The sequence below is a fragment of the Bos indicus x Bos taurus genome, chromosome 27 (genome assembly GCF_003369695.1).
Source record: "Bos indicus x Bos taurus breed Angus x Brahman F1 hybrid chromosome 27, Bos_hybrid_MaternalHap_v2.0, whole genome shotgun sequence".
Lineage (NCBI taxonomy): Eukaryota > Metazoa > Chordata > Mammalia > Artiodactyla > Bovidae > Bos > Bos indicus x Bos taurus.
Window position 1 is genome coordinate 34258890 of NC_040102.1, and position 15490 is coordinate 34274379.

General features: G+C 36.1%; 1 protein-coding gene across 1 annotated transcript in view; it reads right to left on the reverse strand.

Moving 5' to 3' along the window:
- Positions 1-15490, reverse strand: part of LOC113885039 (A disintegrin and metallopeptidase domain 3-like) — a 113615-nt gene that overhangs the window by 78069 nt on the left and 20056 nt on the right. Inside the window, exons 5-6 of the mRNA XM_027530153.1 lie at positions 9254-9330; positions 8628-8781 (exon numbers count right to left, since the gene is read on the reverse strand). Of these exons, the coding sequence (XP_027385954.1) occupies positions 8628-8781; positions 9254-9330 (231 nt within the window). The remainder of the gene's footprint in view (positions 1-8627; positions 8782-9253; positions 9331-15490) is intronic.

Sequence of the window (15490 nt, forward strand, 5' to 3'; positions counted from 1 at the left end):
CTTCTGAATTTCATCATTAAAATACAATTTTTAAAACATACTTTGATAAGAACACAGTTACAAGAACTGGTAACAATGTATACAACCATGCATCCATTACTATCAGTAAAATAAAGAATGTTTCCATTACCCTATAAAGTTAATAGCTTATAAGGCTCAAGGCAACCAGTGATCTGCTTTCTTTCACCATAGGTTACAATAACTTATCCTAGAATTTTATATAAGTGAAATCATATGATATGTCTTCTTCTATATCTGGTTTCTTTAACTCAGCACTTGTCCGTGTTGCTGTGATTATTGGTAATTTATTTGTTTTTATTGTTACCAAGGGTGAGATTTTAGAAACATAAAACAATTTGTTAATACATTTAACTGTTAATGACCATTTGGATTATTTAAACATCTTAGCTATTGTAAATAATGTAGATGTGAATATCCATGTACAGGTCTTTGGATACTTATTGTTTTTCATTTTTCTCGGTTCAATGTTTAGAACTGGAAAATCTGATTGACATGATACCTGTATATGCATATAGAAATATAAAAATTTGATTGTTTTCTAAAGTTATTAGGTTGGCTAAAATGTTTGTTCAGGTCTTTTCATTACATCAAATGGAAAAGTCTGAACCGATCTTTTGGCCAACTCAATAATTAGATCATTCTGCATTTTTTTTGCCAAGAACTAATGTCAACTGCTCCTCACTCTTGCCTTCATTTGGTATTGTCATTCTTTTGCATTGCATCCTTTCCTGTAACTATGTGCTGGGAACTCATTGAGATTTTAATTTGCAGTTCCTGTGTAATTAATGATGTTGACCATCTTTTCACAGCCTTTGGCTCATTAATTTGGTTTTTCCTAAGTCCCCTACTAGAAATTTTGTTTGGTTTGACACTTAAGTTTACCCTCTAATTCAATTTTTTAGAATAAGGATTTCCATGTGGAAATCCAATCTTTGTGCATAATTTGATGAAGACGTCATTTTTTACTTTCCAAAGACCTTAGCACCTTTGCATATAATCATTTGGGCAAGAGCACATGGCTATACCTCCCCTCTATGGTATTCCACCGTTCCACACATAAACCAATAGCACAGTATGTATCTCCAGAGCAGAAGTCAGAAAACTATAGCCTATGGTATACCCTCCTCAGTTCAGTTCAGTCGCTCAGTTGTGTCCAACTCTTTGGACCCCACGAACTACAGCATGCCAGGCTTCCCTGTCCACAACTAACTCCTGGAGTTTACCCAAACTCATGTCCATTGAGTCGGTGATGCCATCCAACCATCTCATCCTCTGTCATCCCCTTCTCCTCCTGCCCTCAATCCCTCCCAGCATCAGGGTCTTTTCAAATGAGTCAGCTCTTCACATCAGGTTGCCAAAGTATTGGAGTTTCAGCTTCAACATCAGTCCTTCCAAGGACTGATCTCCTTTAAGATGGACTGGTTGGATCTCCTGGCAGTCCAAGGGACTCTCAAGAATCTTCTCCAACACCACAGTTCAAAAGGATCAATTATTCGGCGCTCAGCCTTCTTAGTCCAACTCTCACATCCATACATGACCACAGGAAAAACCATAGCCTTGACTAGATGGACCTTTGTTGGCAAAGTAATGTCTCCGCTTTTCAATATGCTATCTAGGTTGGACATAACTTTCCTTCCAAGGAGTAAGCATCTTTTAATTTCATGGTTGCAGTCACCATTTGCAGTGATTTTGGAGCCCCATCAAAATAAAGTCTGACACTGTTTCCACTGTTTCCCCATCTATTTCCCATGAAGTGATGTGACCGGATGCCATGATCTTCATTTTCTGAATGTTGAGCTTTAAGCCAACTTTTTCACTCTCCACTTTCACTTTCATCAAGAGGATTTTTATTTTTAGTCCCTCTTCACTTTCTGCCACAAGGGTGGTGTCATCTGCATATCTGAGGTTATTTATATTTCTCCCAGCAATCTTGATTCCAGCTTGTGTTTCTTCCAGTCCAGCGTTTCTCATGATGTACTCTGCATATAATTTAAAGAAGCAGGGTGACAATGTACAGCCTTGACGTACTCCTTTTCCTATTTGGAATCAGTCTGTTGTTCCATGTCCAGTTCTAACTGTTGCTTCCTGACCTGCATACAGGTTTCTCAAGAGGCAGGCCATGTCGTCTGGTATTCCCATCTCTTTAAGAATTTGCCACAGTTTATTGTGATCCACACAGTCAAAGGCTTTGGCATAGTCAATAAAGCAGAAATAGATGTTTTTGGGAACTGTCTTGCTTTTTCCATGATCCAGCAGATGTTGGCAATTTGATCTCTGGTTCCTCTGCCTTTTCCAAAACCAGCTTTAACATCTGGAAATTCACAGTTAATGTATTGCTGAAGCCTGGTTTGGAGAATTTTGAGCATTACTTAACTAGTGTGTGAGATGAGTGCATTTGTGCGGTAGTTTGAGCATTCTTTGACCTTGCCTTTCTTTGGGATTGGAATGAAAACTGACTTTCTCCAGTCCTGTGGCCACTGCTGAGTTTTTGAAATTTGCTGGCATATTGAGTGCAGCACTTTCACAGCATCATCTTTCAGGATTTGAAATAGCTCAACTGGAATTCCATCACCTCCACTACCTTTGTTTGCAGTGATGCTTTCTAAGGTCCACTTGACTTCACATGACACGATGTCTGGCTCTAGGTGAGTGATCACACCATTGTGATTATCTTGGTCATGAAGATCTTTTTTGTACAGTTCTTCTGTGTATTGTTTCTTGCCACCTCTTCTGCTTCTGTTAGGTCCATAGCATTTATGTCCTTTATCAAGTCCATCTTTGCATGAAATGTTCCCTTGGTATCTCTAATTTTCTTGAAGAGATCTCTAGTTTTTCCCATTCTGTTGTTTTCCTCTATTTCTTTGCATTGATTGCTGAAGAAGGCTTTCTTATCTCTCCTTGCTATTCTTTGGAACAATGCATTCAGATGCTTATATCTTTCCTTTTCTCCTTTGCATTTTGCTTCTCTTGTTTTCACAGCTATTTTAAGGCCTCCCCAGACAGCCATTTTGCTTTTTTGCATTTCTTTTCCATGGGTATGGTCTTAATCCCTATCTCCTGTACAATGTCACGAACCTCTGTCCATAGTTCATCAGGCACTCTGTTTATCAGATCTAGTCCCTTAAATCTATTTCTCACCTCCACTGTATGATCATAAGGAATTTGATTTAGGTCATACCTGAATGGTTGAGTAGTTTCCCCTACTTTCTTCAATTTAAGTCTGAATTTGGCAATAGGGAGTTCATGATCTGAACCACAGTCAGCTCCTAGTCTTGTTTTTGCTGACTGTATAGAGCTTCTCCATCTTTGACTGCAAAGAATATAATCAATCTGATTTCGGTGTTGACCATCTGGTGACGTCCATGTGTAGAGTCTTCTCTTGTGTTGTTGGAGGAGGGTGTTTGCTATGACCAGTGCATTCTCTTGGCAAAACTCTATTAGCCTTTGCCCTGCTTCATTCCGTATTCCAAGGTCAAATTTGCCTGTTACTCCAGGTGTTTCTTGACTTCCTACTTTTGCATTCCAGTCCCCTATAATAAAAAGGACATCTTTTTTGGGTGTTAGTTCTAAAAGGTCTTGTAGGTCTTCATAGAACCATTCAACTTCAGCTTCTTCAGTGTTACTGGTTGGGGCATAGACTTGGATTACTGTGATATTGAATGGTTTGCCTAGGAAACGAACAGAGATCATTCTGTCATTTTTGAGATTGCATCCAAGTACTGCATTTCGGACTGTTTTGTTGACCATGATGGCTACTCCATTTCTTCTAAGGGATTCCTGCCCACAGTAGTAGATATAATAGTCATCTGAGTTAAATTCACCCATTCCCATCCATTTTAGTTACCTTAGGGTTTTATGATAATGTCTATTCTGTTATTCACCAGTTCTATTGTCAATGGCTTTCATTTTCAAAATGGCTTTGTTTTTCTTTTATGTCTATTTCTTGAGCACTTCCAGGATCTTTAAACAGACTGTGAAAGCGTAGACTTGTGAGTACTAAAGAATGGATCTCTGGGGTTGTATTATTTAGACTAGAATTTTAATGCTGTAACTTACAATAATAATTTGAACTCTCTAGGTCTCTGCTTCCTTCTGAAGAGAGGGATAATTGTCCTTGCTCTCAGAATTGTAGAAAGAAATGGAAAGACAGGGCATACTGTCAAGGTCTTACAACAACAGGTGGCACCCTGTACATAAATATATAACAATATCAATATTGTTTTTAACTCATTTTAGATCATGTAATTTGTGTTATATTTTATATTTATATTTGTTTTTATGTCCCATGTTTATTACTTTTGTATTATTCTTTCAGAATACATTCATTTCTTTCATGTCAAACTTTTGTTGAACAAATGGTGGGGATAATTGACCTACACTATATTTGGTTCATAAGAAATGACCAATTTTTCAAGAATGATATTGCTCCTTCTCTGAGAGAGAAGTTGGTGAGAGATACCTATTCAGCTCAGGTTAATCAAGATGGGGATTCAGACAGTCTTCTCCCTTTACTCCTATCTGAATTCAAATACTATTGGGGACACTTTGAGGCCCCGAGTTGAAGCTGGAAAAGGAAACAGCTAGCATTTTCATCTACCTTGGTCTTTGCATGAGCAAAGCCCACACATCATGTTAAACCACTGACAGAAATTCATCACTTCATTGTATTTGACCTAATAGTGTTTACTCATGAAGAATACAGTTTGAGGATAATAGCTTACAAAGTTGTCCCATCTCCTGATTTGACAGATAATTCAGTGTATTTGACAACTACTCCTTAGAAATGTGGTTGTGTTGTGGCCTGCTAATCTTCTCATTCCTGGTGAGATTAGAGTCTCTCTCTGTTATTCTAAGTGTGGTTTGTTTTACACATTAGGAAGGGTATTAACAATAGGGAGGAAAGAAATGGTTTTAATGAAAAATATCAGTTATATAGTTCTGACTGGGTAAATAATTACAGGCTGAAAACTACCTTGCCTTATTTTAAGTAATTTTTGTGTTGCCTTTCAATCTTCAATATTGGTGCTAAGTAGTTTCATGCCATTCTACATTGTGTTTATACAGAAGAAATCAGATATTTAAAAATGCTGATTCAGAACCCCTGCTTAAATCATTTTGATTCTCAATTTCATTTGTATTGGAACTCATACTATATCACCTGCATTGCTATTTTAATTGCATATCTTATCTCTCAAATTTCCTTGTCATTTTTGTTTATACTTTAGTTGTGTGTGATTTCTGGAATTTTCTGTGATGAACTTTCCTGTTTTTACACCTGTGTAGCATGCTTTTAATTCCCAAGAACTGTTATCTGCTGAATTTTATTTTTTAAACAGTGCTCTGTTCTTATTTTGTGGATGAAATATTTTCTTCACCCTTTCTGAGTATGGGCTTCCCTAGGGGCTTAATCAGTAAACAATCTGCCTGCAATGTGGGAGACCTGGGTTTGATCCCTGGGTTGGAAAAATCCCCTGGAGGAGGACATGGCAACCCATTTCAGTGTTATTGCCTGGAGAATCCCATGGACAGAGGAGCCTGATGGGCTGCAGTCCATGGGTTCACAAAGAGTCGGACATGACTGAGAGACTAAGCATAGCACACCTCTCTGAGTATATTGTCATGTTGCTTTCTTCACTCTCTCTCTCCATTCCTTAGTGCCTCAAGATTAAACATTTTGAATTTTTCCATGACAATATCTACCATATTAAATTGTTTCATCCTGTGTCTAGTTCTTCTCCATATTAGGTATTGACAGCATATTGCAACATCCATGACCACATATGGAGGTTATGGGCTGCTGTCTTCAGAGAGGGTAAATTATCTGGAATGTTTAATGGGAAACCTTGCTGTCAACATACTTAGTTTTGATTCTTTGGGGTGGTTCAATTCCCTCCTGGATTCTAATGAACATCTTAGAATGTTTAAAACCATTTCCCAACATCTAGTGTGTCAAGTTTAATATATTCACACAAATTTTGGTATAACCACCTTCTATTATGATTTACAAAGACATCTATGCCTGGTGACCCCACTTCACACATTCCACACAAGAAAAGAGTCTTAGACCAGCTGTGAGTTTACAGCAGAAACAATTGTTTAGGAGAGGAAATTAGGTTTTATATGTATTTTTAAACTTATTTTCAACCACCTGTCTTCCTAGACCCACCCTTAATATCATTTCCTTAGGTATTTGGACTCATAGTTAAAAAGACATTTCAGTAGTTGCCTTGTGCAAGGGTCCCCAGTCTTGGGCCACCAATCAGTAACAGCAGTGACATCCCTGGTTTCTTCTTAGTTCTGAAATTTTAGTGTCTTTTATTTCATATTGCATTCTATTTTGTATCCAAATTTTCCATATTTAGCTCCAATTACCTTGTTTCAGTACATGAGAAACTACTGGTAGCAAATACTAATAGTAGTAGTAGGAGCAATATTTATTGATATTCATCAATCACTTACATTTCTGACATACTATGCTAAGTAATTTTTAATTACAAATTTATTGAAACTTTAAAGTACCCGTGTGACTTGGGTATTATTTTTATTACTGAATTTTTACAGATGAGAAGATTTAAATATAAAAAGATAATATGCTGCTGCTGCTAAGGCACTTCAGTCGCGTCCGACTCTGTGAGACCCCATAGATGGCAGCCCACCAGGCTCCCCCGTCCCTGGGATTCTCCAGGCAAGAGTACTGGAGTGGGGTGCCATTTCCTTCTCCAATGAATGAAAGTGAAAAGAGAAAGTGAAGTCGCTCAGTTGTGCCTGACTCGTAGCGACCCCATGGACTGCAGCCTACCAGGCTCCTCCGTCCATGGGATTTTCCAGGCAAGAGTACTGGAGTGGGGTGCCATTGCCTTATTACTCTGCCAAATACTTGTGGCTACAGCCTAATTGACTAGAACTTCAAGCTATGGCAGCTGGAATTGTATGTTACCTTTGCCTCTGTCAACCCCTCTTTTATTGCTGACTCTTCAAGTCAAGTTGGGGGGTTCTAGTGCAGGGCTATTTGTCTTTGCCATAACATGTCAATCCATTTGGGTTTTCCCACTGCCATAGAGGAGGGTTCATGGAAACCTTTAAAGTTATTTTATGTGACAATGCTCTGCTTCAGTTTTGAAAATGGTCTTCAACTGTGTCAGTGTTGTACTGCAACAGGCAGATGGCATAGGGTTGGGAGTCACATCTCAGTTCTATTAAAAAGGACATTTTCATTTCTATATATAACTATATTTTATCATTTTTATGACATTCTGAAAGGGTAATTTTTAAAATCTGCATTTGTACTAGTATTTTTGGCAAAATAAAAAATATTAAAGCAATAATGAGATGAAGATCATAAAAAATTAAATTCACATTTCATATTATAATTTTGTTTTGCCTCTCTAAACAGGATATCCAATTTTGATATGAATATGTGGACAGAGTTTCATTTTCGTAACTTTTGATGGCAAAATGTAAAGTTGTGCAAACATTCTAAGTAGGAAGTTAGAATATATATCTAAAAATCTTGGAAATATGCCTATTTCTAGATAAAAGCATTTTTAAGAAAAGTGTGAATGTTCGAAAATCTGGTACATTCATGCAGTATTTCTTGATTGAAGTTAAGAATATAAATATGCAAAATATACCATAATGTTATAAAACATATGTTTTAAATTTATATATATATAACATATATGTATATGAAAAACAATATATCAAAATGATTGTCCTGGATTTCACAATAGCTTTTTGTCTAGAGAATAGTATTATGGTCAGTTCTTATTATCCTTCTGCTTATATTTAAATTTTTAATAATATTAACTAACATTCATTTAAGATAATAAGAAATGCAATGTAACTTAATGATAAGTGAAAACTTATATTATCCTCTTAATAGCACAAATGAAATTTCAAAGAAAAATACATGATTAGATAATTTTTTTCTTAAATCTTCCTTTATAAATCATCTTTATAACTAGACACAGTAAAAGAATTAGAACCAATGCCTCAAAGTTCTAAGAACACTATGTCTAGGCAATGAGATATGGAACAATTCTTGCCTCGTTTGTACTTTTGCATTTTCTATCAAAATTAACTTTTATTTTTACAAAGTTAATAAAGTTACTAAATGGCAAAACAGGCGACACTTACAATCAGCAAATTGGAGTACCATTATATTTTTAGGATGGAAATTCAGTTTAAGAGTGGAACTGTGCTACCCTAGAATTGCAATGACTCCTAAATGCAATAATAAATAGAAGAAGGTAGAAAACTGGATTTACATGTTAATCAAGCAAGATGGGACTATTAGATATTAAATGACAAAGGTCATTATCAAATTTCTACATAATATTTTCATTTAATATTTGTGTATATTTGCATAAAAATACTTAAAAGGAATATCTGAAGAAAATACTTAAAATTAGGTATATGTGAGAATTTTGAATTATATATTTACAGCTGTTACACTTTTAATATTATGACTACACAAAATATATTTAAAATAAATACCTTATAAGAGAGGCTTTATTATAACCAGTATTACTTTAAATTTGTTTTCCAAATGTAACAGAAATCAATGTGAATATGTTTATCACAATTTGCATACACGAGTTACTTACATTTGATTTCACAAGAATTTTGTAGGATTGATCTGCAGATATGGGAGAAAAATCACTTTTTTTATCTCTGAACGGATAAATAACATGCTCATATGTAGTTGAAGATTCCAGTGGTTCAATTCCATAACTGACATTCTCAAACTGCAATAATCCCCTTAATATTGAAACACATAACAAAGAAATTAAAAGTATGGATTTCTTAATAATAAACATAAATAAATATTAAAAGAAAACATTAAGTAGAAATTTGATAATGCTTTTGTCATCTAATATCTAATAATAGCCCCATCCTACTTCCATCAACGTGTAAACCCAATTTTCTACCTCCTTCTATCTATTATAGCATTTAAGAGTCATTGCAGTTCTAGAGTGGCTCAGTAATAGGGATATTTCTCATTCCAATGACAGCTATTTCTGAATGAATTTTATAATTGCAAGCCTGGGAGAGACACAAAGAGTATAGTGGAAAAGATAAGACAAGCAGGCACAGAAAGTAGATGAGAAGAAACAGTGTCACAGTGTCAGTGTCTATTTTCTTTGTCTTCCATCTACCCTTCAATAAGTTTCTAAAAGTTAAAGGATACACTAGATATCGACTATGGTACATCTCTGGAATAGGTCATTACCTGAGTCCAGAGCAGGTACTAAGTGTCACAACTGAATTTGGAATCTCTGTGGCATATCCTTGATAAAAGCAATGGCCCTGCACAGGAGTAATATAAAGATACATTGGTAATGATTAGTAAACAAAGAGTTTGGTTTTTTTGATAACCCTCATTCTAGACATCATCAAATATCAAATTTAAGCATTCCATGATACAATTCAACAGACACTTCATTTTCTTTTTATCTTTCTACAGTCTTTTCCCCTTGACACTCTTCTAACTATAAATAATCACAACTCCTATTCTTTCCAAAGTGATTTTTGCTGTAAATCTGAACTTTCCATAAATAACATTCTGATCTATATCTTGTCGCTCTCAGTCCACATTTTGAATATATAGTCTAAAAATGCTACCTCAAGGTAATCACCAGCATTAATTTGACTTCCACTGTGGGCATTTCATTTGTTTCATTCTAAGTAAGACCAAACTATCTTAACTGACATTTCTTCACTATTTTTTAATATCTCACCATGTTGATCATCCTTACTTGAAAGTCTCTTCTCAATGGACTTTTAAAACATTACTCTTCCTACGTTCTCCACTGATACAGTCTTGTACTGAATATTTCCTTCTCTTCCTTAAGAAGTGTAGTGATATCTAGAATCAGCCTTGTTCCTCAGTTAATCCTGGACTATGAACATGCTATTATCATCACATTCTCATGTATGGATGTGATTCTATGGCATTAGTGTCCATACATACAAATCCATCAGTAAGCATTCACTCATCTCAATACTCGACTTAACTCCTATCTCCAACCGATAGTGGCAGAGCATACACACTCCACTGTCAGACAACATAGCAGCCAGTTCTGCCCACAGTGGTGTCAGTAAACTATGCCACAAATCTTCACAAAGATGTAGAATGCAAACCAGGTCCCAACATTTTATCCAGCAGAAGACAGCATCACAGTTTATGCATCTCCTGGCCTTGCATGCCCAATAAGAGAAAATGATCCTCGTGAGATAACTCTCAACACTCCAAACTCAAAGCAGCAAAGAGTGGCCTAGATTAAAAACTTTCCTCTCTCAAGGGCACTAGCAGAGACAGACTGAGAAGCATATTGATAGCCAGTGACTGACATACAGCTAGAAGAAATGTTCTCCATTATATGGTTCCCTCATCAACCAACATTACGAAGCAACAGAGGGTGGCCCAGGAAAGAAACTTTTCCTGCCATGGGCTGCCCTGGCAGAGATCCAGTGAGCTCCACATAAGCCAGGAAGAATGACGGACAACAAAATAATATCAAAAGTTCCAAGAAGGCTAAATGGTCACTGGAGCAACAAGCACACTAAATTTGAACTTAAACTGGGTGATTGTCTTCAACAATAGAAGATTTCAATGACAAGCATACAATATAAAACTATATACTATATCAAGAACCAAGAATATCACAACAAAATGGGAGAAGACACCAGATGCTGCATATTGAGATTAGCCACATGCTGGAATGATTCAATGGATTTTAAAGCAGCTGTGAAAATACTCATTCAACGAACATTTTAAAAGCATCCTGAAAAAGCTGAAAGAATAAGGAAATTTCAGAAATGAAATAGAAGCTATTAAAAATAACAACTAAGAAATTAGAACCAAATAATATAATTAAAAAAACCCAAACAAACAAAGAAAACAACCCAAACTGGGTAGGAACAAATGCAGAGTGCAGATGACAAGGGATGGAATCAATGAACTTGAAACAGATGCATAAAATTTACCCAATATATAAATCACAGGAAAATTAATTAAGAAAGTGAATAAAGTTTCAAGAACACATGGAACATTACCAAACATTTTAAAATATATGTCAGAATCCACGAAGGAGAACCAGAAAGAATTAGCAGAGTAGAAAAATTATTCAAAGAAATAAAGGCTTAATACTGGTCAAAATATGGTGGTTTAGAAATCCCTAGATCTGCTATCCTCCAATAAATACACCAAGTGAGTGGCAATTAATGCACCAATTCCATCTGTGAGAGACAATGAAATAACAGACTGGCTTGTGCACATCTTTTGGTGAATGCAACATCAGATGCACCAAAGCCAGTAGGGAGATTTGGGATGCCTGTTCACCAGAGAATCTGCCCCAGAGATTAGATTAGATTAGAAAGAGATAATCTAGCTTCCAGATTGACCAGAAGAGGGTGTTGTTCAAGCAAGCAGTGCCCCAGTGTTTTTGAGGAGAATACGCAAGCAACAGGGTCACCAAACCTGGGCAGTCTAGTCACCCAAAGCGCAATGGAGATCGTGGCTTGGGTTACTTGACACCACTGACTCCCTTCCCTGCTTGTCCACACTCATCACAGAGTGAGAAGAAGCAAAAGCCCACCTCTCTGCCTCCACTGCAGGAGACAATCGTCTACGGATTGAATGCAGTGCTCCCTCTTCACCAGTACTACCCCAAGAACCAGCATCTGTCCCTCCGATTTTGCAGCACTGTAGCCGTGGTACAGTCTGCGGGAGAACAGAGGCACTGACCTGGGATGACAGAGCATCCCTTCTAAGACAGAGCCAGAGCAGGAAAACCCCACAGAGGTCTGCTTCTACCTGAAGAGAGAAACAGCTGGTAGAGGACCCCCAAATCACTGGCCGGGCTGGTTTGTGGGGGTGTCCTTCTGTACATGGAAGGACACGGAAGGTCTCATGAAGACCCTGTGAGGGGACTGCTTTCCTAATGAGCAGACACCAAAGTAGAGTGGTAAGTAAAATGAGGAATAAGGAAATGATATTTCAAACAAAGGAACAAGATACAGGCTGAAACTGACACTAGTGAAATAAAATTAATGTACCTAATAAAAAATTAAAAATGAAGATTTTCCCATAAAGATGCTCATTGAGGTTAGGAGAACAATGCATGAACCAAGTGAGAGTTTGAAAAAAAAACAAAACAGATAAAATATTAAAAGTATCAAACAGAAATCATGGAGCTGTAGAATAATTGCTGCTGTTGTTTACTTGCCAAGTCGTGTCCAACTCTTGCTACCCCAAGGACTGTAGCCCACCTGACTCTTCTGCCCATGGGACTTTCCAGATGAGAATGCTGGAGTGGATTGCCATTTCCTTCTGCAAGTGGTTTTCTTACCTCATAAATTGAACCCGTCTCCTGCATTGGCAGGCAGGTTCTTTACCACTAAGCCACCAGGGAAGCCATAGAATAATAACTGAACTGAAAAAATTCACTAGAAGTCTTCAACAGCAGATTGCATCAGACAGAAGAAAGACAGTTCAACTCCAGCAGATCAAAGGAGCAAAGGAAGACAGTAGAAAGTGATCAAATCTTACAGGAGTTATGGGATAGTAATTAAAGTTTCCACTCTGGAAACTAGAAAAAAAGAAAAGCAAATTAAATCCGAAGTAAGCAACAGCAAAGAAAGATTTAGAATTGATAAACCTCTTGCCAGGCATGCTAAGAGAGATGATACTAATTACTGACATCAGTAGTATAAAAGAAGTATCTTAACTATAGCCTCATGTACATTAAAAGAATAATAAAGGAATGAGATAAACAACTCTATGTCCACCAATTTGAAATCCTGGATAAAATGGTCCAACTACTTGAAACACACCATTTGTCAAACCTCATGTAAGAGGAAATAGACAATCTGACTACGTCTGATTCTCTTAAAGAAGTTGAATAAAATTGATCACCTGCCAAATCACAAAGCAGCAGGCAGGCCCAGATGTTGTCACTGTTGAATTCTGCCAAACACTTGAGTAAACCATATCAAATCTCTACACATTCCTTCAGAATATAGAAACAGAACAAATACTTCTAACTCATGCTATGTGGGCCAATGTTATACTAAAACCAAAACAACCAATAACACTTAAAAAAAAAAGAGCTACACATTAAAATCTCTTATGAGCATATATGCAAAAATTCTCAACAACATATTAGGAAATAAAAATCAACAATAAATTTAAAAATTGTAAACCAAAACCAAGTGGGGTTTATCCCAGATATGCAAAGGAGGTTCCACATTCAAAATTCAAGTAATAAAAGCAATTACTACATAGGTTAAAGAAGAAAAATATTGGTAAATTGAGCAATGCTACAGAGTATAAAGTTAACATATGAAAATCATTTGTGTTTCTACAAACTAACAAACTGTCAGAAAGAGAAATTAACAAAACAATTCCACTTACAATAGCATCCAAAAGAATAAATTTTTTGATTAAATTAAACCAAGAAGAGAAAGACCTGTACTCTAAACCTATAGTACAGTGATGAAAGAAATTATGACACAATGGAAAGAGATCCAGTGATCATGGACTGGAGGAATTCTTATGGTGATAATACCCATACCACCTAAAGCAATCTACAAATTCAATGTGATTCCTATACAATATCTAATGGCATTTTTCACAGAACCAGAAAAAATGATCCTGAAATTCTTATGTATCCACACACAAATCCGAAAAGGTAAGGCTGAGGTATCGCATTTCCTGATTCAAATGACATTAAGCCTTCTCTTTCCCTCAATCTTTTCCAGATGAATGGTCACCTATTAAGTTTTGTCCTTAACATATTAGAATAAGAAGAGCCAAATAAACCTGAAGCAAGGTATCAGGGAGAAAAGAAACACAGCAAAAAGCTGTGACATTGAAAATAACAGTAAAGAAAATCAAAGCAAGAAAACAGTCTGTTCTTTGATATGTGCAATAGATTGAAAAATCTCTAGTAAGACTGACAGTTAAGGAAAGAGGAGTCACATATCATCAATGATTGAAATCAACCAACACATCACTAAAGCTCCTGTAAGTCATTAAAAGAATAATAAATACTATTACAAAATTCCATGCAGAAATGCCCCCAAGATGATACAGACCAATTACTTAAAAAACTACAACCTACCAAAGCAATTAAAAAAAAACAGATAAATAAAATAGCCTATAACTATTAAAAAATTGAATTGCTAATGTAATAGCTCCCAACACACACACATGCAAAATCCCAAAGCCCAGGGATTTCACTGTAGAATTTTACCAAGTACCTTAAGAATTAACAAGTATTTTATACAATGTCCTCCTGAAAAGCAAAAGAGAATGCATTACTTTTTGATGTATTTAATGAGGCCAGTATTACTCTAATCTAAAAATTAGACAAAGTCACTACAAAAAAAGAAAATCATAGACCAATGTTTTTCATGAAATTTGACCCCCAAAATTCTCAAAAAATTGTTAGCAAATCAAATCCAGGCATGAATAAAAATTTCATACAACAAGACCAAGTTTGGATTTTTCTAGGTATGAAAGATATTTTCTAGGTATTGTATCAATATTTGAGAATCAGTCAAAGCAATACACTATCTCAACATCATATGATCATATCAACTAATACAGAAAAGCCATCTTATACAATTAATTACAATCCCCATCATGGGGCAGAAAAACAAACAGATTCTTACCAATCTAGGAACAGTGAATTTCCTTAACTTTGTAAAGACCATATTAAACAAAAAAACCCAAAAACCTATATCTAACATTATCCAATTGTAGGGAATACGTTATCCCTACAATTCAGAAAATCCAAACTCGTAAGAAGTCCTATTTGATTCAACTCTTGTACTATAGTTAAGACATTATTCCTAGTCAGAGGACCAAGTTCAGTGTGAGACTCACCCTCTGTGCTTCCTTTCTGTCAGAGGAAGAATCTCTGATTTTTCTTTTAACTGTCTAATGTCTGAAACCAGGTGCCTCATGAATTCTGTCCTACTTTCTACTTGCAGGTGGTGAGAAAGAGAAATGCTGTACTGGTTACCATATTTTAAAAATCATTCTCTCTGAATTGTAGCACAGCAACAGAATTTGAACAAACACTCGCATTCCTATCTTCTCCATCATCTAGTCTGGCAAAATACATATCTTAGACTAAAGCTAACTTCTTCATATTCTTTTAAACATTTTTTTGACTCTTATCTGCATTGGGGGATATAATTCAAATTCCTGTGGTTTTCATGTAAACATATTACGATTTAGTACTCAATATGCTATTGCAGCTTTATTTTTCTGTGCTTTTTCTGTGAAGTGGTTTCCACTGTTCCCTCCACTGCTCAGCTTCTATGACACTTTCATCAAAACTTTACCCTGTATTTAGAGGCTTTTGAGTTCCTTTTCCCACTTCTTTCTGCTCTCAAATTCCTACAACTACTTCCAGAGAATGTAAATGACCTTTTCAATTAAGTGATTCCTGAGTTT